The 23,009-nt window shown below is 34.6% G+C and overlaps 1 protein-coding gene across 9 annotated transcripts in view; it reads right to left on the bottom strand.

Annotated features, from left to right (window-relative positions):
• Positions 1-23,009, bottom strand: part of LOC5565208 (serine-rich adhesin for platelets) — a 306,053-nt gene that overhangs the window by 49,387 nt on the left and 233,657 nt on the right. The window contains exon 1 of one of the 9 annotated variants that reach the window (XM_021849627.1): positions 10,482-10,722. The exons of the other annotated variants lie outside the window; for them this stretch is intronic. Coding sequence (XP_021705319.1) covers positions 10,482-10,543 — 62 coding nt within the window. The 5' untranslated portion in view covers positions 10,544-10,722. Of the gene's footprint in view, positions 1-10,481; positions 10,723-23,009 lie in introns of those variants that run through there. 9 annotated transcript variants of the gene reach the window in all.

Here is a 23,009-nt window from a genome sequence, read left to right as displayed (position 1 = left end):
ATGACAACTTTTACCTTAATTTAATTTCAAATAATACGGGGACACTACAAAACATTTTAATAATATATTAATAAGATGAGTGAATGACATTTAAATAACATAAATACTTTTTTTTTAAAGTAATACCGCTGAACGTATAACTGAGATTAGTAATGATTCCGCAATATTTAAGTAAATTATTAATTACTGTCAATATTTCCAAATATGCCTGACGCCAATTGAGAACTTCTGAAAAATATTTGAATGAGATGAGGATGAAAGAAACTTTGAGAAAATTATTATTGAGATAAGTATCTCGTGAATGTTATTTGAAGAGTTTCTAAAAGAGAATATGACAAATGTATGGATGCGATTATTTTTTTAAGACTATGCAATGCTTAAAATGTTATGGAACTTTTTGAAAAATCTAAATTCTCGATGGCAATTGCGAATTTATGACAAATTTTGAATGAGTTGAGGATTCCAAATAATATTTCAATGAAATGTGTATTTTATTAATGACATTTGAGTGATATAATTGTTTCTAAACGAAATTCTAAAGAATGTATGAATGAGATGCAATATGTTTCAACGACTCCGAAATACTTGAGTATTTCATGGATTTTTTTTTTTTCAAATTTCGTATAATTTTTAGCAAATGAGACATTAGAACATATATTTGTATGAATAAGTATTGTCTTAATTCAATGTTATATAAGACGAGAAAGGATTTTTACGAAATTCTGAGAAATATAAGAATGCGATAAGCATCTCGTAAACAACATTCGACTTAGACAGAATTTTTAAAATGAATACGGTATCATGCATGAATGATACGAGTGTTTTCTAAATAACTCTCAAATGCTCTCTGGAATCTTCCGCATAATTTCGAATACCTGGGAATTTCAAAGATTCTGACAACTTTTCAATAAGGATATAAGAAAATTTCTGAATAATGATAAACAGATAAACATCTCGAAAGTAATATTTGCATATAAAGAAGTGTTTCAAAAGAAATTCTGACGAGAATGGGATAAATATTTTCTCAAAATAATTTCAAATGATATGAGTGTCAGAAAATTTTCTAATAATATATGAATAAGATGAGTATCTCATGAATGACATTTGAGTAATATAAACGCTAAATTCGCTAAATGTATGACCATGATGTGTATTTTTTGAATGACTCCGGAATACTCGAAATTTCATAAATTAAATTCAAATAGTTTCCAATTATCGATGGCATGATGGCAATCGAGAATTTCTGACAAATATTTTAATGAGATGAGGATTCCAAGATATTTCTGAAAAAAATATAAATATGATGGGAAACTGTAAATGATATTAAAAGTATATAAAGTTTTCTTGGAGAAATTCTGAGAAATATATAAATGCACTGAGTATATTTGCAGTAACTTCGAAATACTTGAATGTTTTGTGGAATTCTTTAAATGATTCTGAATACTTGATCGCAATTGAGCATAACTGATATTTAAATAAATGAAATGTTTTAAAATAAATTCTGAAGAATAGATAAATGAGATAAGTATTTTTTTTAATTCAATTTTAAATAAGACGTCAATTGTTATGAAGGTCGGTAGTTCGGTGTGCAATTATCCGAATGGCATGAATTTGCGGTGGTGAACTAAACATAAAGTGAATTTACTGCTTTTGTTGGATTTTAACATTTTTATACACATGTCTTAATGTTCCAGATGGTTTTAAAATGGAAATAAGAAAGTAAACAACATCAATGTTAATTAACTAAAAACAGATATATATTACAAAATCATCCTATAGTTTTTTTTTTGTGTAAGGACTGTGCCGGATTACAAACCTAATTTGGTAAAAAAAAATCATATTTGTTTTCATTCCTAAGTTATAAGACCTTGTTGTTGTTTACTTTTTTATTTCCAATTTTAATCCGTCTACATTTGAGCATGTGTTTACTAATTTCAAAATCCAATGAAAATGCTAAATTCACGTTACTAGCTGCTAAATTCACGTTATAGAGCTATATACCTCCAAACATGACCATTTTGAAAATTGGCATTTGTTTACTTTTTTATTCCCAATACTGTATATCCAACATATAATGGTATCTTAAGGTCTTCGGTATCTTAAATAAATTCTGAAAAATGTATGCATGAGATGAATAATTTTTCAAAGATTCCGGAATATTTGAGTGTTTTATGGAGTACTTTTAAAAATTCCTAAAACTTTAAGCTATTGAGAAATCAAACATATATCGAAAATTTATTTCTAGTGTTCTCGTCTTATATAACATTGAATTAAGACAATACTTATTCATACAAATATATGTTCTAATGTCTCAATTGCTAAAAATTGTACGAAATTTGAAAAAAAATCCATGAAATACTCAAGTATTTCGGAGTCGTTGAAACATATTGCATCTCATTCATACATTCTTTAGAATTTCGTTTAGAAACAATTATATCACTCAAATATCATTAACAAAATACACATTTCATTGAAATATTATTTGGAATCCTCAACATTCAAATATTTGTCATAAATTCGCAATTGTCATCGAGAATTTAGATTTTTCAAAAAGTTCCATAACATTTTAAGCATTACATAGTCTTAAAAAATAATCGCATCCATACATTTGTCATATTCTCTTTTAGAAACCCCTCAAATAACATTCACAAGATACTTATCTCAATAATAATTTTCTCAAATTTTCTTTCATCCTCATCTTATTCAAATATTTTTCAGAAGTTCTCAATTGGCGTCAGGCATATTTGGAAATATTGACAGTAATTAATAATTTACTTAAATATTGCGGAATCATTACTAATCTCAGTTATACGTTCAGCGGTATTACTTTAAAAAAAGTATTTATGTTATTTAAATGTCATTTACTCATCTTATTAATATATTATTAAAATGTTTTGTAGTATCCCCGTATTATTTGAAATTGAATTAAGGTAAAAGTTGTCCTATTCATGCATTCTGCAGAATTTGTTTTAAAACACTAATTTTATGCAAATATCACTCACACTTATCTCCATTTTTTTCAGATATTTTCTAAAATCCTAATCTTATTCAAAACATGAATTTATCAATTGCCATCAAATAAAAAGAATAATTCAATGAATTGCATTAAACACTAAAGTATTCCAAAGTCAATGAAAAACACTCATTATTCATACAATTTTCAGAATTTCTATGAGAAATCATTATATAATTCAAATATAATTTATAAGGTGGAAACCTCATTTCGACTTTCATTATCTATCTTTATTAAAGAGACTTTCAGTCGTTGGTAGGCTCGTCTCTGTCTCATTTTTTATATATTAGAAATATTTTGGAATCCTTATCTCATTCAAATAGTTGTCAGAAATTTTCCACTGCTAACTATAATTCGGATTTTTCAAAGAATTCCATAATATTTCTTATATTAAAGTAATTTAAAAATACTTAAATCATTCATACATTCATTAGTATTTCAACCAGATACACCTGTCGCATATGAATATCATTCACGAGATACTCAACTCATTTATTGTTTTTTCTTTCTAAAATTTTCTTGAATCCTCATCTTATTAAATATTTGTCAGAAGCCCTCAGTTAGCATCGAGTATTCGGAAATATTCAAAGCATTTAATAAATTACTCATAAATTCCGGAGTCATTTTAAAGATTCTCATCCCAGTCATATATTTTAGCGGAAATTCTTTAAAAAACCACTTATATTGTTCAAATTTCATTTACGAGATTTTTATCATATACATATATTGAACAGAGACTTTCTAGTATCCTCGGTTCAATTTAATTTAAACTAAAAAAATATTTATCGAATTCATACATTCTTCAGAATTTCTTTAATAACACTTCCCGTGTGCAAATATTACTTAATAATGCTTATTAGAAATAATCTAATGTCATAGTCTTATTCAGAAAATTTTCAAAAACTGCCCAGGTATTCAAAAATATGCGAAAGATTCCAGAGAGCATTGAAATATTCAAGAGTTATTTTGAATATTTTCTTTCGTATTTAATTCAGAAATTCTATCTTATTCAAATGCAATTTACGAAATACTCATCTTATTCTTACATTTCTCAATCAAATATTTGTCAGAAATTTTCAATTGCCATCAGGAATTCAAATTTTTTTAAAGAATTCCAGAACATTTTAAATATTTAAGTCAATTTAAAATTTCATTCAGAAACCCTTATCGTATATAAGTATCATTCACGATCTCATTTATATATCTTGTATTCTAAAATTTTCTAGAATCCTCATCTCATTAAAATATTTGCCAGAAGTTCTCAATTGGCATCAAAAATTTAGAAATATTCAAAGTTTTCATAAATTACTGAAATATTCCGGAGTCATTGAAAAGATTCTCGTCCCAGTCATATTTAGCGGAAATTCTAAAAAAAAGTACTTATATTGTTTGAATATCATTCACGAGATATTTATTTTATTATAGTATCAATACATTTTATAGATTTTTTTTTTAAATTAAATGAAACAAAAAATACTTATCTCATGCATGCATTCTTCTAAACTTCTTGTCAAACACTTTTTTTATGCATAAAATAGAAGTTTTATAATATCCTAATATCATTCAAACATATATCAGAATTTCTCAATTGGCATCAAGTATTCGGAACACTTGAAAGAATTTCATAAAACACTGAAGTATTCCAGAGTCATTGATAAAATTGTCATCTCATTCATGTATTTTTCAGGATTTCTTTAGGAATCCATTATGTAATTCAAATAACAAGACACGCATTTCATTTATATGTTATTCAGATATTGGAATCCTCATCTTATTCAAATGCTTGTAAGAAATTCTCAATTGCTATCAAGACCGGATTTTTTAACAAATTTTATTATATTTCAAATATTACAGTCAATTAAAAATACTCATCTCATTCATACATTCATCAGAATTTCATCAGGAAACCCTTATCGTATATAAATAACATTCACGAGAAATTTCACTCATATTCTTCTTCTTTCTGGCGTAACGTCCCCACTGGGACAGTGCCTGCTTCTCAGCTTAGTGTTCTAATGAGCACTTCCACAGTTATTAACTGAGAGCTTACTATGTCAATGACCATTTTTGCATGCGTATATCGTGTGGCAGGTACGAAGATACTTGAACTCCTGGGAAGTCGAGAAAATTTCCGACCCGAAAAGATCCTCGACCGGTGGGATTCGAACTCACGACCCTCAGCTTGGTCTTGCTGAATAGCTGCGCGTTTACCGCTACGGCTATCTAGGCCCCTTCACTCATATATTTTTTTCTGAAATTATCTGGAATCCTCATCTTATTAAAATATTTAACAGAAGTACTAAATAGGCATGGAGTATTCGGAAATATTCAAAGTTTTCATAAATTATTAAAATATTGCGGAGTCAATTTAAAGATTCTCATTTCAGTTACACATTCAGCGGAAGTTATTTAACACTTATATTGTTAGAATATCATTCACAAGATGTTCATGTTATTCATATATTATATGGATATTTTCTAGTATCCTCGTCTTATTTAGAATTGATTTATAAAAATACTCTACTTATCTCATTCATGCTTTCTTCAAAAATTTCTTTTAAAACACTCCTTTTATGCAAATATCGCTGACGAGATACTCCAATTTTTTTTTCAGAAATTGTCTAATATTCTATTCAAATATATGCCAGAAATTCTCAATCACCATCAAGTATTCAGAGTAATTTGAAGAATTCCACAACACTCTTCTCATTAAAATATTTGTCAGAAATTCTCGATTGGCATGATGGCATCGATAATTCGTGACTGTTCAAAGTATTTCATAAATTATTCGAGTATTCCGGAGTAATTAAAAAATTACTCATCTTAGTCATACATTTAGCGGAATTCCTGTAAAAAGCATATAACTCAATTGTCATTCATGAGATACTCATCTTATTCATATATTATTAAGAAATTTTCTGACACTCATATCATTTGAAATCATATTGAGAAAATATCTATCCCATTCTCGTCAGAATTTCTTTTGAAACACTTCTTTATATGCAAATATTACTTTCGAGATGTTTATCTCCTATAATTCAGAAATTTTCTTATATTCTTATCTTATTGAAAAAGTTGTCAGAATCTTTGAAATTCGCAGATATTCGAAAATATGCGGAAGATTCCAGAGATCATTCAAATAGTCGAGAGTTATTTAGAAAACACTCGTATCATTCATGCAAGATACCGTATTTATTTTAGAAATTCAGTCTTATTCGAATGTTGTTTACGAGATACTTATCGCATTCTTATATTTCTCAGAATTTTCGTAAAAATCCTCATCTCATTAAAATATTTGTCAGAAATTTTATATTGCCATCGATAATTCGGATTTTTTCCAAAAAACTCCATGATATTTTAAATATTGAAGTGAAATAAAAATACTCATCTTATTCATACATTTATCAAAATTTCATTCAGAAACCATATATGAATATTATTCACGAGAAACTCATTTCATTTAAATATTTTGTTATACTTATTTTTTTCAAAATCCTCATCGCATTAAAATATTTGCCAGAAGTTCTCAAATAACATCGAATATTCAGAAATATTCAAAATTTTCATAAATAACTGAATTATTCCGGAGTCATTCAAAATATTCTCATCTCAGTCAAACATTCAGCGGTAATTCATAAAAAAGGAGCATATATTGTTTAAATAATTTATATAATTATATTCATATAATATTGAGACGTCTTATTTAAAATTGCATTAAAAAAATACTTATCTCAATCATGCATACTTCAGAATTTCTTCTAAAACATTCCTTTTATGCAAATATCACTGACGAGATACTCTATTTTTTCAGAAATTTTCGAATATTCTAATCTCATTCAAATATAAGTCAGAAATTCTCAATCGCCATCAAATATTCAGAATAATTTAAAGAATTCCACAAAACACAAGTATTTCTAAGTTGCTGAAAAAATGCGAATGTTTCGAGAGAGCATTCATATATTCGAGAGTGTACTAGAAAATACTCATTTCGTTTATATATTGAACCGTTTTTTTTTTAGAAACCCTTATTTCATTTGAATGTAATGTATTACTCAAAATGTTGGTAAAGCTCCTCATCTCATTCAAATATTTGTCTGGAATGCTCATTTGTCATCAGGTATTCGGAAATATTCAAATTATTCCATAAAAATCTCAAATATTATTAGGATTTATTTTAATAAACCTACATGTCATACAAATAGTGTTCTTGTCATAGCTTTGTTTTTTTTCAACTCGATGTATTTCAAAATATTGTACACTTTATCAAAGACTTTTTAAGCAATCATCTTTTCATATTGCAGCCTTTTTCAGTGTCTACCAGTAATTGGAAAATATTCAACAAATTCCCAATAATCACATTCAAATTGTCTGTCCAAAGTTCTCAGCCACAAACAATTAGAATATTTTCAATGAATTTCGGGCATCCCACTTAGAAAGCCATGAGATACAAATATTTACTTGGAATTTCCAATGCCAATTGTAATATGAAATATTTAATTCAAGATCAGTTGCATCGTATACTTAGTACATTCCGCACAAGCACGCTCGCTTGATACATACAGCACGAGCATGTTGATCGCCAGGAGCAAGCTGAGAACCGACCGCTCTGAAATTAAAAATGACTTATGACGTATTATTTACTAATTTAGAAAACTCTAATCCCCCAATATATTTTATTCAACAAAATTAAGAAGATTTGTTCAGAACAATTTGCAGATAAAATTAAAATTGATCCAAGAATTCGAGGCTCGAAGTAATCAACACGTGATACCAATATCAATATCAACAGATCACCCATCCTACATCATTAGCAAAATGACTCACAGTTAGATGAACACATTTCATTTATCGCTTGTTGGTCGGTTTTTCGTATTCCTTCTTCCCACGGCCCGCTGCTGTTGCAGCGGAAATCATTTGCGCATGAAATGGAAATTGAAAAAGTATGCTATGAATTTTATTTTTCAGCCTTATAATTAGCACCAATAGATTGCAAATTTTCTCAGCAATTCATTGGTATATAAAAAAATGTATGCTTTCATATTAGAAAACCAAATAATCTTGGGGCAAACAACTGCATGTCTTACGAGCGCACCCACCATCCATGGTAATACCATCCTTTGCCACGTTCAAAGAGTAACGGTTCATTTCTTCAACGGCTAGGGTGGGCATGCGAATTTTCATATAATTTCAATATTGCAATTGGAGCAGTCAAATGTATTTCAGAAAAGCATCAGTTAGATAGGTAGTTTACTCATCATTTTCAAATAACCATGGAACATAACAACACTTCCTTATCAGGTTTTAGCAAACATAATTTTATATTTTGTTGACATCTGTTCCCTCATGCAAATCATAATTAGTGTGGAAGCGTCAACTAATTCTAACTCGCGCAAAAGTTTTATCAAGTTGTTGTATATTTCTTTCACTGCTGAACTGGGAATAAAAGTGCGAGATTGCTTCGAATCATAGTCGTGTCTTCAGATCATTTATTCTTTGGACTGCGATGAATAATCCCGCTGAAGTAACTGACTCGATTTGATGCCATCGCGCACTTTCATTAGCGTTCCCGCACTTGTAAAAACTTTTGCGATAGTCCAGTAGTGAAATAAGTATCATTATGAACTTTCACCATGAAATTGTACTTATCCAAGAAACAAAATATCTCTATCATCAAAACTCATCAACCACCAGAAAGTTTCCCATTAGCTGCAACGTGGATTACTCCTAGAATTCATTTTGCCCACTTGGATGAACTATGCCTGATTCATCGATCGTTGCATGGCTATCGTTGGCAATTTGATGGCTAATTTTATGAGAAAAATGATGATTTTTAAATTGCGTTTAAAAGACATTCCCGTATTCCTGCCTAATTTTATTGGAAATATTTTTTTACAGGAATAATCTTTGAGGAAATATCTATCGATGGATGTTTTCCAATTTTCAAAATATGCCCCCAAACAGCTTCTATCAGATGAAATAGCAAGCAATGTCTTATATTTTCGGCATTTCATTTACCACTCAAAAGACATTCCAGCTAAATCTAATAACTTTATGAACATGGTTTCTTCACAAGAAATAATCTCCTTTTAATTTCGAAGAGACAAGTGAGTTTAGAATTTTGAAAAAAGTACTCAAATTTGTTAAAATTGCGATCAAAGTAGCCCGCGCGCATTTCAGACGCGCCACTGACTTGGGCCTTAAAAGGTAGTGCAAACATATCCAGAAACAAAAAAGTGGTCGCGATTTGAATATTTTTTTATGTTAAAAATGAAGCTACTGATAGAGCGATGAAAAAATGAAAACTGATGAAAATTTTACCAAAAGTTTTACCATTGGCTTACATTTCAGAATCGGTTCAATGTTACAATAGCGTTGACATTTTTCGCCCACATTATCATTGTTGTCCTTATCTTCTGAACTATTCTGGGTTATGGCTCATATGAGATAGTGGCATTTGGGGTGGAGCCCAAAAATCAGCTTCATTCCTTTTAAAACCTGCTATTGAACTGCAGTGGGAGGAAAGTCGGCGGTAGCGTCATATGGACGACGTTACTGTATTCATCTTCCAACTCGCTCAAATTACAATCAAAATTTCTTTCTGTGAGTTGCTCACTCAGTTGGAAAACCGTTTTGGATTGCAAAGTGGCTCTTTTGGAGTTGGACCAGCGAGCCGACCCAGTAGCCTTTGGTCTGTTGGCAGATTACGAAATGGGTAATCAATTTATAAGTTGAACGCCGTTTCTTGACTGAGATGAGTGCCATGGCTTATGGTTCCGGGTAGTTATCGTAGGTCGGGTAAAAAAGCATAACATAAATCAGTCTGTTGATTTTGCAGCTAATTTTGAAAGTGTGAATGGTGAAGTAGTTTGTTTGGCTCGTTAGTGGATGCAATGGATTTAGAAGATGAAGTGTATGCGATGTATACCTTCACCTTGTTCCCTCAAACCGCAAAATGCAGTAGAAAGGAACAATTGGACAATTGAAGATTGATGATGGGTAGCAATTTATTTCAAATTGGATACCAATTTGAACAGAAGCACTTTTACACATAGTACGTTTCAATAGAAGAATAGTGGTAAAGAGTGCAATAACGAGTTTGTTTCAATGTTAAACTTATCTATAATTATTACATTTATGTCGAATTGTGCTTTATGTATTCTTGATTAATTTTTGCACAAAAGGGTTTCAATACATTGCTTAAATGTTGACTATAAATGTTGAATTGATCATAATCATATTGAAAATATAAACTCGAATCACTGTATGATTTCTTCATCCATCGATCGATCTTTCACCCAAATCTTCAACTGACGAAAAGAATCATCCATTAATTCATGGACAAAATCAAACAAGTACACGCTATGTACACGGTTTGCTCGGCTGCTGCGTTGCAGCACCACGCTCTTCAAAGAGTTGTTCAATCAAGCTGCCATCGTCATTGGGTGCTAAGTTTGTTACGTATTCTCACCTGAGCGAATCACTACTGTATCGATTCCGGGTTGGTTCGATTCTCGAGTAGTTGTCCAACATTTTTCGAGTACGCGCTTCAAATATTCACATATGCGCAGCAAGAGAAGAGATGACGGCACCGAACCACTAATGTAAATGTTAATCCCCGAGTAATTGATGGAGTGTGATTAGTGGAAGAGCGATAGCGACACTGAATTACGGTACTTGGAATCGATGAGGTACTTTAAAGGCGTTCAACACAGACGGGTGATCACTAGGCAACTGATAAGATAGCAAACATGATGGGAAGGGAAGAGTGTCGTAACGCCGACGACTTGCAGTGCTTTTGTTTGCATAGACCTTGCGCAAAATCGATTGAAGTTCACGGTTATGGACGATGCCATAGAACCCGCAGAGGTTTGTATAATGAAGTTATCTATAACTATAACTATAGAGACAACGCAGTTATAATTAGCTTATCGATGGTAACACAAATAGATTTAAACTTCATCATAAGAAATATTCTTTATGGCGTTACTTCCCGATTGGCACGGAGCCTGCTTCTCAGCTTAATGTTCTTATGAGTATTTCCGCATTTATTACCTAAGAGATTTTTTTGCCAAATATATTAAAACCTCTTCTATGTAATGAGTCGGGGTATGTAAAAAAACTTTACATAAATAATTAAACTAAATATTTATTACGTAAATGGGTAATTCTCGCCCTCAAAATTCAGTGTTTAATATACACTTAACAGACTAGAACACTGCTACTCTGCCAAAACTTGTGTAAAGCTATGTCAGTTATATGCAAATTCGCTTTCATGTTTTAGAACAGCCATAAACTTCGTGGAAACTAGGCCTTCAGATCTATAACTATAATTAACAGATTTGTAATGTGATACACTCATGAAAATTAATTCGTACAAGTTACATCTGGCCAGATAGGGCCAGATAAGGCTCCTTTAATTTGGTTATAGCACGATTTGCGTTCAACCACTTTTTAGGATTATCCATAAACTACTTGTAGTACAGGTCATTAAATCTATAAGCTTGGCAAGTAATCTGTAATTTCATTACAGGCTTATGTAGTAAGATTCTACATAGACAAAGACAATTAGGCAGTTGAATCCTATTCTTGGTACTTTTGACTCACTTCGGCAGTGGGGTTTCTGGAACGCTTCTGACCTCATATTTGGCCATAATATGCGTCGCATTGAAGTGCTTTTTATGGCAAAGTTTCAGACAATGTGGCCGAGAAAACCCCCATGCCAAAGTGAATCATGGAAGTGCACATTATGTTCCCCCAATTCAACATTTGATATATCATGATCAGTGATTTTTTATCACAGTTAGGTTCAAGCTATCGCTGCGACCAGACGTATTTTCAAACCGCTCCGTATCGCTTTGTTTCGAGTTTCATTCGTTTATTCTCGCACCTTGTTGTGCAGAATTTCAATCGCGTCAGTTTTCTGCCTGACGACCATCCAAACCCGTGCTATTAAAAATAGCAACCATGGCAGCCGTACGTGCCCGTGAGAACACGTTCAAGATGGACTTATCCAACTTCCCGAAGCGACCTTCCTTTGAGGAAATCCATTCTTTCGTTCATGAGACCATTGGACTAAGTATTGATCAAGTGCTGCGTTTGCAAATGAACCACGCGCAAAATTGCGCGCACGTGAAATGCCGTGATCTGAAGACTGCCCAGGATGCTGTTGATCATCACAACGGTCGTCACGAGTTGGAGGTGAACAAAACGAAGATCAAAGTTCGCTTGATGATGGACGATGGAGGCGTCGAAGTCAAGATCCACGATCTATCCGAAAACGTTCGGAACGAAGACATCGCTGCTTTTCTCAAGCAGTACGGCGAGATTATCTCGATTAAGGAGCTTGTTTGGGGAGACAACTTTGCGTTCAAAGGCGTATCATCAGGAGTGCGGGTGGCTAAAATGATTTTGCATCGCCACATCAAGTCATTCGTGACAATTATGGGTGAGGAGAGCCTAATCTCCTACAGAAACCAGCCGCAATATTGTAGGCATTGTACCAACCCAGCCCACCCGGGATTTACGTGCGTTGAAAATAAAAAGCTGTTGGGACAAAAGACCGACCTCAACAACAGACTGAAGGCAGTACAGAAAAATACAAGCTACGCCAGCGTTCTGGACCGGAGCAAAGTTGTGGCCTCACTCATGCCTGAGTTTGTGGGTACAAACTTAAATGAACTCAATGCGAATGCTCGATCCACTACATCAACCGCCGCTGTCGAAGAAAGGGGAGCGTCTGGCGACTCGCCTTCCCCTGCTCCTGCTGATGACGAAAGGATGGAAATAGGCAAAACTCAAACAAACACCTCGGATGCTACGGACGATGTTACTGCTGTTGTTGCTACTGCTGCTGCTGCTGCTGCTGCTGCTGCTGGTGGTGCTACCACTATCGTTTCCAATGCTGTTGTTGTCTCCACTGCTGCCCCCTCTGCTGCCCCCGTTGATGCCACCGTTGTTTCACCCTCTGCTGCGACGACTGCTGATTCGATACCTGCGCCAGTGTATGATCGTTCCACCCAGCAGACCGATCCAGACCAACTGAAAAACAATATCGCTGGACCCAGTCACGTGAGTGCATTCAAAATTCCTCTAACCAGTTACCCTTCCAATCCCTTGTCCATGGAGATTTCCGAGACTGAAAGCAACGAGTCGTCCACTGAAGGCGGTCCGTTCCTAAAAGTGAAACGGCCAAGAGGGCGTCCGAAGAAACTTAAAACTGGCACTCAATAGACGGTCGAATTTCTTAATAACATTAACAAAATTTCCAAAACCAATCCGTAATACTAACTCACAACACTAAACTTAAAACCTGCTCCGATCCTTAAATTAATCTCGAGTCGGCCGCGAGTACTACGGCTTAAACCCCATAACTACATGTGACTATATGTGATGTACAGATCAGATATCCTTAGCTACAATATTGGGTCTATCAATACCAATACTGTTTCCAGTGATAATAAAATAGCAGCTCTTCGTTCATTTGTGCGTTTATTGGAATTCGACATCATCCTCCTCCAAGAAGTTGAATGTGTTAGGCTTTGCATTCCTGGATACAATATTATATTCAATGTAGATGAGTCCAAGCGAGGAACAGCCATAGCTCTCAAGTCACACATCCCGTTTTCAAACGTACAAAGAAGTTTAAACAGTAGAATTCTAACAGTCAAAATTGGCGATTCGTTAACTATTTGCAATGTATATGCCCATTCTGGTACGCAAAATTACTCCGCTCGTGAAAATTTATTCAAAGAACAATTGCCATTCTACCTACAGGCTGCTTCCGAGCATATCATCCTTGGCGGAGACTTTAATTGTGTTATTTCCAACAAGGATGCCACTGGGACAAATAATCATAGTCCTGCTCTTAAACAATTGATAGAGAACATGCAACTCAATGATACTTGGGATTGTTTAAACAGAAATGTCATTGATTATAGTTTCATTCGCTCCAATTCTGCTTCTCGCATTGATCGTATTTACGTCTCTAGGTCGCTTGTTCCGCATCTCCACTTTTCAGAGCTCTTTGCTACGTCTTTCACAGACCACAAGGCTTACAAAATTCGATGTGGTCTACCACATTTGGGCAAACCATTTGGTCGCGGGTATTGGTCTATGCGTGCACATGTTTTAAATGAAGAAAATCTTGAAGAGTTTGAGCAAAAGTGGTCTCGTTGGCTTCGGGAAAAACGAAATTCCAATAGCTGGATGTCTTGGTGGATTGAGTATGCAAAACCGAAGATTAGAAGCTTTTTTAAGTGGAAAACCAATGAATCGTTTCGTGAATTTCATGCTACTAACGAACTGTTGTACCGTCAATTAAGAAATGCGTATGATCACTTGTACCAAAACCCCAACGGCATTGCCGAAGTTAATAAAGTAAAAGCTAAAATGTTGAAAGTTCAAAGCAACTTTTCGAAAGCATACGAACGTTTAAACGATAGGTATGTGTGTGGAGAAAAAGTATCATCCTTCCAAATAGGTGATCGCTATCGAAGAAAAACAACCATTAACTCAATTCGTCACCAAGATCGTTGCATCACTGTAGGATCAGAGATAGAAAGGCATGTTCATGACTTCTTCCGAAATCTATACAGTGAAGAGCAATTGAACAATTTCGATGGTTTTCCTATGAATCGTATTGTTCCACCTGATTCAAACAGCAACAACGCTATGATGAATGAGATCACAACGACAGAACTATATTTCGCAATAAAATCAAGTGCCTCTCGAAAGTCACCAGGCAGTGATGGAATTCCAAAAGAATTTTATCAAAAAGCGTTCGAAATTATTCATCCCCAGCTCAATATGATAGTTAATGAAGCTCTGCAAGGAAATATACCCGAAGCATTTGTTGAAGGGGTTATTGTACTATGCAAAAATAAATCAAATGACCAGACAATTAAAGCATACAGACCGATCAGTCTGCTTAATTATGATTATAAGCTTTTGTCAAGAATCCTCAAAGACCGTTTGGAAAATGTTATGGCTGAGAACAACCTACTGAACGCAAGCCAAAAATGCTCGAACTCAGATAAAACTATCTTTGAAGCTGTGCATGCTATCAAAGATCGAATTGCCGAATTGAACTGCAAGAAAAAGCGTGGGAAACTAATATCTTTCGATTTCGATCATGCTTTCGATCGTGTAAATCATGATTTTCTCAAGGTCGTGATGCGGAATATCCATCTGAACGAAAATTTTGTACAACTGTGATTATGTCCTCCTCAAAATCTCGTTTGCTAATCAACGGAAATCTCACTCCAAGCATCCCTATCCAACGTTCTGTTAGACAGGGCGATCCTTTAAGCATGCATTTGTTTGTCCTTTACCTACACCCCCTCCTTGAAAAATTACGATCCATCTGCAATGATCCCTTGGAACTCGTGGTTGCATACGCAGACGATATCTCCATCATTATAATAGACGAACGCAAGCTGGAAATCATACAACAAACGTTTTTGGACTTCGGGCGCTGCTCGGGGTCGTTATTGAACCTTAACAAAACCTCTGCAGTGAACCTAGGACCGCGTCGGGATGAAGACGACATAAACTGGCCGAGGGTGCAAGAATCAATTAAAATTTTGGGAGTGACATTTTTCAATTCCCAAAAGCAGATAATCGATTACAATTGGACTGATGTTATCAGAAAAACATCCCGGTTGATGTGGATGTACAAGGCAAGAAACCTCACACTGCACCAGAAAATAATCGTGTTAAATACTTTCATAACGTCGAGGCTCTGGTTCCTAGCTTCAATAATCAGCATACCGAATCACGCTGTATCACGAATTACGTCGTACATTGGGAGTTTTATATGGGAACGTTTTCCAACAAGAGTTCCAATAGAACAGCTCACTTTGCAGAAAAATATGGGTGGTTTAAATCTGCACTTACCAATGCATAAATGCAAATCCCTGTTGGTAACGAGATTCCTAAAAGAAATGAGAGAAACACCATTTGCGAGTTCTTTCTCGCACCATCTGGAGAACCCACCAAACCTGGCTGGTATTCCTGCCTTATATCCGTGTTTGAAGAGCCTCTCCAAAGTTCTGCCATACATCCCAGGAAGAATAAGGGAAACCCCGGCTGCTGCAGCACTCCACAATTATTTCCGCGAGAAACTAAATGAACCAAAAATCATGCAAGAAAATACCAACATTGCGTGGAGGAGAGTTTGGTGCAACATCAGAGTCAAAGGATTAACATCGTTGGAGCAATCAATGTACTATCTCCTAGTCAATGGAAAGCTTCCCCATGCCAAGCTTCTCCATCGACAAAACAGAGTAGCAAGCCCATACTGTCAGCTATGCCCCAATACAGAGGAAGATTTAGAGCATAAATTTTCCATCTGCCTGAGAAGCAGAGATCTATGGAATCATCTTCAATCTAAGTTGGAGACAACCGTAGGAAGGAGGATGACTTTCACCAGCCTGAGGTTTCCCGAATTAAAGGACATGAGCAGAAGATGCCGATACCAGGCTCTAAAAATGTTTATTAGCTATGTAAATTATGTTTTAGATGCCAATGACCAACTTTCAGTAGAGGCATTAGATTTTACTATTAACTGTGCTTTTGTGTAGAAAATCTGTATATGTAATCGTGTAGTTCCAATAAACGTGTTAAAAAAAAAAAAATCAGTAGCCGTGAAGGCAAACATTTGTGGAGTTCATGGATATTATATATATTTGTATGGTGATCCGATGTTTTGTACTCAACGAATATCTTGGATAACCATAGAACCATGATTGAATATATTTGTTTGAGTTTGTCAATTATTCATTTTACTTAGAAAGATCTCTAGTTACGCCTGTTAAGGCCTTCGTTCAAAAAAAAATTTGGTATAATCGCAAACAATCGCACGCTATGTCTGAACTAGACGATTATAAAAATCGAATGTACATCGGAATTTTTCTCGTTAGAGATCAGTATTTGGTCTATATTTTCATAATCAGAAGGTTTTAAAATATTCTATCGGTGAAATTTTTCCCATACATTTTGTATGGGCTAAAATGCGTCGAAAACGTGATTTTCATGGGATTTAGTATGAAAAATGGCTAAAAAGTGGAATAAATCAAAATTTCACCGATGGAATATTTTAAAACATTAGATTATGAAAATATAAACCAAATACTAAACTCTAGTGAGAAAAGATACGATGTACATTCGATTTTTATAATCGGCTGGTTCAGACATAGCGTGAATCGTTCATTTTGTAACATGATAGGACATATAAGACATTGAGCCGGTTAATGTGAAAAACCGTCAATAAGGTAACTGGTTACGTGTGTAGATATGGAGTCTTTATTTCAAAGAAGAGATTGCGTATGTTTGTTCTTAAGCTATTATTAAAAGTTTCTTAACCGATGGAATTTGAACTCACGACCCTCGACAGGATTTTTCTGAATAGCGAGACAACCAGATATTGTTAATTATACAATTTGCATCAAATCTGCTCTACATGGTGGATGCAATCGTTTTATTGACAAGTTTCAAAGTACAAAATAAGTCGAATCAATCCGTTATAGTATTCAAATCTATTTTGATATCATGAATAGGTGAATAGGTAAAGGTAATTTCATTATAGGGTGGGTTTACCCTTGGTAGATAATGCTATATAGTAGCATTAGTGTAACTGTTTTTCATCACGTCATCTGGAATCAGTTGCGTAATAACTATTACGCAACGCTTTTTCTTAACGTAACTGATTTGTTTTGAGTAATTAACCATTACTGCAAAATATATTGTACGCAACTCGTTGCAGAACTCGTATAAATGTATGACTCGTGCTGTAAAAATCATCATTCTGCAACCTGTTGTGTAAACTAATATTTTGCCATGAAGTAAAGAAGCTAGTTATTTATAGTGCCATTCATTTACAGATCGATTTAGTCCAAAAAATAAATGAAATTGTTAGTTTCAATTCTACCAAGGGCAGAATTTACAAATGTGTAAGAACTTTCGTGGCAAAAATATGACGGCTCACTAAAGCAAGGTATTTGTTTTTGTGTTTTATCAATTATGTGGCAATGATAACTAGATCAAAAATGATGTTAAAATGTTGTATGTTCTTTGAATTACCAAATATATGAGGATACGGGCACTTTAACATTAAATTTCACATTGTTTTAATGAATATACTCAGAGTGTCCGGATATTGGAACCGTCCGGATTTTGATTCACCACGGTAATACAGGGATCTCCATAGAAATTCTGCGAGTGATTCCTCCACCAATTCTTCCAAAAATTTTCAAAGGATGCTTTGAGGAATTTTTCCTGATTTTTTCATGAAATCCTTGAGCACACCAACGATACTGCCTCCAGGAATTTCCTCATGGATTACCCTATTTTTTTCCAAAAACAATATTAGGAGTTCCTCCAGATATAATTTTTCACTAATTGTTCAACCGAATTCTCCAGTTGTTACTCTAAGAGGTCTAAATAAATATAGATAAGTTGAAAATAGATCTGTATCGGCAAAGAAGCTACAGATCAACTGATTCCGACACAGTAGTGGCCACGAGCACAGAGTGCCTTTAAAAAAAAAAGAATTTTAACCCACCGTCGGTCGCCCTAGTGTACTGAGTACACGCACTTTGCGAAAACTCTAAAAACACGTTGAAAACCCCTTCAAATTGTTGGGGTGTTAGTCCTATTGTAACATCTACTCTTCTACTTGCTTGTAGGGAAGAAAGTTTTCAAAAAAATCAACGAAAAGTATTCGAAAACTTCGTGTTTCTAACCTAAGTTTTTACGCCTGTACTCAGTACACCAGTGCGACCGCTCGTGTAACTTTTTTTTTACCGGGCCCGTCACACGAGCGGTCGCATGGTGTACTGAGTACACGCGGAGCAATTTTGATTATCAATCTAAAACTAGGCGAGATAGAATATTGATGTCTTCGGCAAATTTCTTCAGTTTAGCGGTACCAATCGGACAGTGAACAATTGAAACTTTGAAAACATCCTCACCCTTCAGTGGCCATCGGAATGTGTCCCGGGGGAACCGATGAAGTGGACATTTCGCAATGCAACATCTCGAACACAAATATCTCAGGATCTAGATTTTTTAGTAAGATGGTGTCTTCGGCAAAGTTGTTCAGTATATCAAGGACTAACATGTGATAGGCTGCTTGTTTCGGAATTCTGTCACCACTTGGCGCTAGTGAGCATGTAATTTTTTAAACACGAATATCTCAGGATCCTGATTACCTAGAAAGATGCGGTCTTCGACAAAGTTGTTAAGTAGGTCAAGGACTATCATATTATAGGCCATCTAACTTGAAATTCTGCCAGCAGTTGGCGCTAGTGAGCATGCCATTTTTCAATCACGAATAGCTCAGGATCCCGATTTTTTAGAAATATGGTGTTTTCGGCAAAGTTGTTCGATAGTTCAAGGACTAATATGTGATGATTTATTTAATTCGGAATTCTTTCATCAGATGACGCTAGTGAGTATGACATTTTTTGAACACAGATATCTCAGGATCCCGATTACGCTAACGCTAACAGATATCTCAGGATCCCGATTACTTAGAAAGTTGATGTTTTCAACAAAAGTGTTGAGTAGGTGAAGAGATAAATTCATTCCAACGGATAGGAGAAGAGATATTCATGAGTTTGTTTGCTTTTATTTAGCTTCATACGGGATTATAGCTCTGCAAACATAAAAAAGAAAATCCCAAACAATTTAGCTCAAAAGGGATTTGTTTCTTCAGCAACATCCTTCATTAGAGTTTGAAGAATGAGTTTCCACTATGGCATGATAAATTTGTACTTACATTACAGTACTAACGTGTCTGGAACATTTCTCAAAAATTTTCCATAGTTATTTCCATATAAACCTACATTATCTTTGGACCACCACCGAAAAAGCTAAAAACTTCACAGAACAAAGATTTAAAGATTTTAAAGATGATAAGGAAGATTTTACAGAATTTAGAGATGATAAGGAAGATTTGGGAGATTGAATTTTCAAACAAATTTATGTTTTTAATTTTGAAAATAAAATTAGATTAGAAAGATGGCGTCTTTGATCAAGTTATTCTGTATATCACGAGCCAACGTGTAAGGGGTAAAATATACTCAAAATTCTTTCGCATTCAATTTTACAATGGAGTGGGATGCTAGATGTACTTCCATCAGACTACGCTAGAGGTTCTTATTATTTTTTTTCTAATGCAGAATCTCGAGTTCCTGATTATTTTGAAACTTGACGTCTTCTTCAAAGTTATTTAGTAAGCAAAGTGCTGACATGCTGTGGAAAATTATATTTGGAATTATGTAACAGTGAGTATTTTATTTTCTGAATATTTTATGATTCTGATCATTTGGGCTATCAGTGCACGTTTTGTCAAATGTTAAAATATTTCGCCACCAGTGGAAAACGCAAGCACAAAATAAAACGAGAGTTATAAGGTTCATTATCGTTCATACTCTAGATTCAAATTGATCAATCTTATTTTTATATTTAGCCTATTAATCGAACTTCTAATGAATACATTGATTATGTTGCGTGAAAAGACTTCGTAAGACGCAAAGCAGTTCTCCTCACATGAGACGCACTATATCTACGCGATATACAGGTGAATGAAGATCCATACACACTTATATTATATCTCCGACCTCAGCGAAACATTTCGCCAAGAACCCAAGAGCTGAGAATTCGGTAATTTTAAATATCAAATCTCGGAACATAATCTACCGAGATGTCGGCTAACCGAATTGTTCACAACATAATTACTGTTCGATTTTGGTAAGATTCGTTTTCGACACCATGCCAAAGTGTTTCCTAAATTTGTTATGATATAGCATCAATTATGAACAAAGTATATAGCAAAATCAATGTTGAAGGATGATTTTCTATTTTATTGTTTAGATAGTATGAGCGTTGACTATAATGATAAACCCAGAGAATATGATTATAATAGAGAAGCGCTGAGAGCATTTTGAATTTATTTATAATCAACACAGGCAATAACTATAGATTGTTGCACGTCTAACATAACCTCAAAACTCCATATAAAACATATGTCAACAATTCCAGTAGTGAACGTCAATTCCATATAAAAAAATCGAAACAATTCCAGCAGTAAATTTCAAAGAGCAGGACAGTCAATTGAGCGTGATGAGAGAGGGACAAAGAAGGGGAATTATTCATGACGTCACCATGTACTCTTCTATCACATTCGAGGTGATTCGAGCAATGTTGTAGTGCGCGTGTCATCCTGTGAGTTGCCATAATAGACCCAGCTAACCGGTGACGTCACTTTCATGTCGCTTTGCACTAACTCATACCCAATTGTTTTTGTGTAACAGCTTTCTGCCGCAAATTAGGCAGGCCTTTTCATGAGACAGGTCCGTGTTCCCATCCGTTTCTATCGGTGGAGGACTAGTGCATACACGGGATCGTCATTTCCATACAAGACTGTCAAAAACCTTCCGAATCAGTTTATTTGGAACATCTCGTGAAAAGGCCTATTACTCGATTGGAACCGCGTTTGACGGTTCTTTGATTCCAGTATTTGCGCTTCTCTACATAAACAAATTCTATGGATAAACCCTACTTTCTTGATAATCTTGAACTTCAAGGAGTATAGTAAAATACCTTGAAGTGAATGAAAGCCGAATTTAGTACTGTATCATTTAATTCCACTAGAATGTGTATCCTTTGACAGATACGCGTATTTTGATCTTCATTGTAAGCCCGTCTTCAGTATCGTGTACTAGACTCGACGAAGACTCAACTCGAAAAGTGATTCTATAAAAAAAACTATGTCAAAACTTAATAGGAGGACGAAAAAAATGTTTATACTGGTGCAGCTGATAAAGAAAGGAAAATAAATAGAATTCCTGAATGTGTTTCCTACCTTTTTATCCAAGATTTCTTATGGTTTTTGTATTGCTGTGTGCGTTTGAAATGCAAATATGAAATGCGGGAACACCAAACGCGGTAAGATTTTTAACAAGGAAGGCGAAGTCAAAATTTGGTTTTCTTTGTTGGGTGTTCGGAGATATGGATCATGGTTGCTAAGTATCCTTCGATTACTTTGTGTTCGCGCATTTGAAGCTCACTAAGACTGGATTTGCACGTCTAACGCAAACAGCAATAATAGAAGCCCGGAAGCAGTTGAATAATATTTGTTTCAAGAAAAATCCAACACAGTTTGTAAAGAGAACAGAAAACGCCATACTTCTAAATACTGTCAAACCTCCATGAATCGATGTTCCATAGCTCGATATCGACTCCTTGAACTATCGAACAACTTTGCCGAAAACACCATATTTCTAAAAAATCGGGATCCTGAGATATTCGTGATTGAAAAATTGCATGCACACTAGCGTCATCTGCTGGCAGAATTTCAAGTTATAATATGATAATCCTTGTCCTACTTAACAACTTTGTCGAAGACCGCATCTTTCTAGGTAACCAGGATCCTGAGATATCCGTGTTTGAAAAATTACATGCTCACTAGCGCCAACTGGTGACAGAATTCCGAAACAAGCAGCCTATCACATGTAAGTCCTTGATCTACTGAACAACTTTGCCGAAGACTCCATCTTACTAACCAAATCTAGATCCTGAGATATTTGTGTTCTACATGTTGCATTGCGAAATGTCCACTTCATCGGTTCCCCCGGGGAACAATCCGATGGCCACTGCACACTGGGCCAGGAGCAGAATTTAGCCAGACAAAACCTCTAGCGCTTTAGGAGTGCATTTTTTCGAGTTGGTGTCAAAGGAGACTTATCTTGAATTTGTTTGTTCTTCAACTTGATGATAAAAGTTTGTTGGAAATTTCACCGCATAGGTGGCGCTGCGATGCAAACTTTTTTGTTTTGCGTCCTAGAGCTTTCGCGTCTTCGGCAATGTTTTAGAACGTGTAAAAATACGACAAGTTGTCGAAGACACCAAAGTTCTAGGACTTCAAATAACAAAGTTATAGTAAAAAATGTGTAAATCACTTAAATTTTACGTTTTTTCTACTTTTTACGTCAAA

The sequence above is a fragment of the Aedes aegypti genome, chromosome 3 (assembly GCF_002204515.2).
Source record: "Aedes aegypti strain LVP_AGWG chromosome 3, AaegL5.0 Primary Assembly, whole genome shotgun sequence".
In the NCBI taxonomy this organism is placed as follows: domain Eukaryota; kingdom Metazoa; phylum Arthropoda; class Insecta; order Diptera; family Culicidae; genus Aedes; species Aedes aegypti.
The sequence above is the reverse complement of the archived record's forward strand: the minus strand, read 5'-3'. Positions and strand labels throughout refer to the sequence as shown.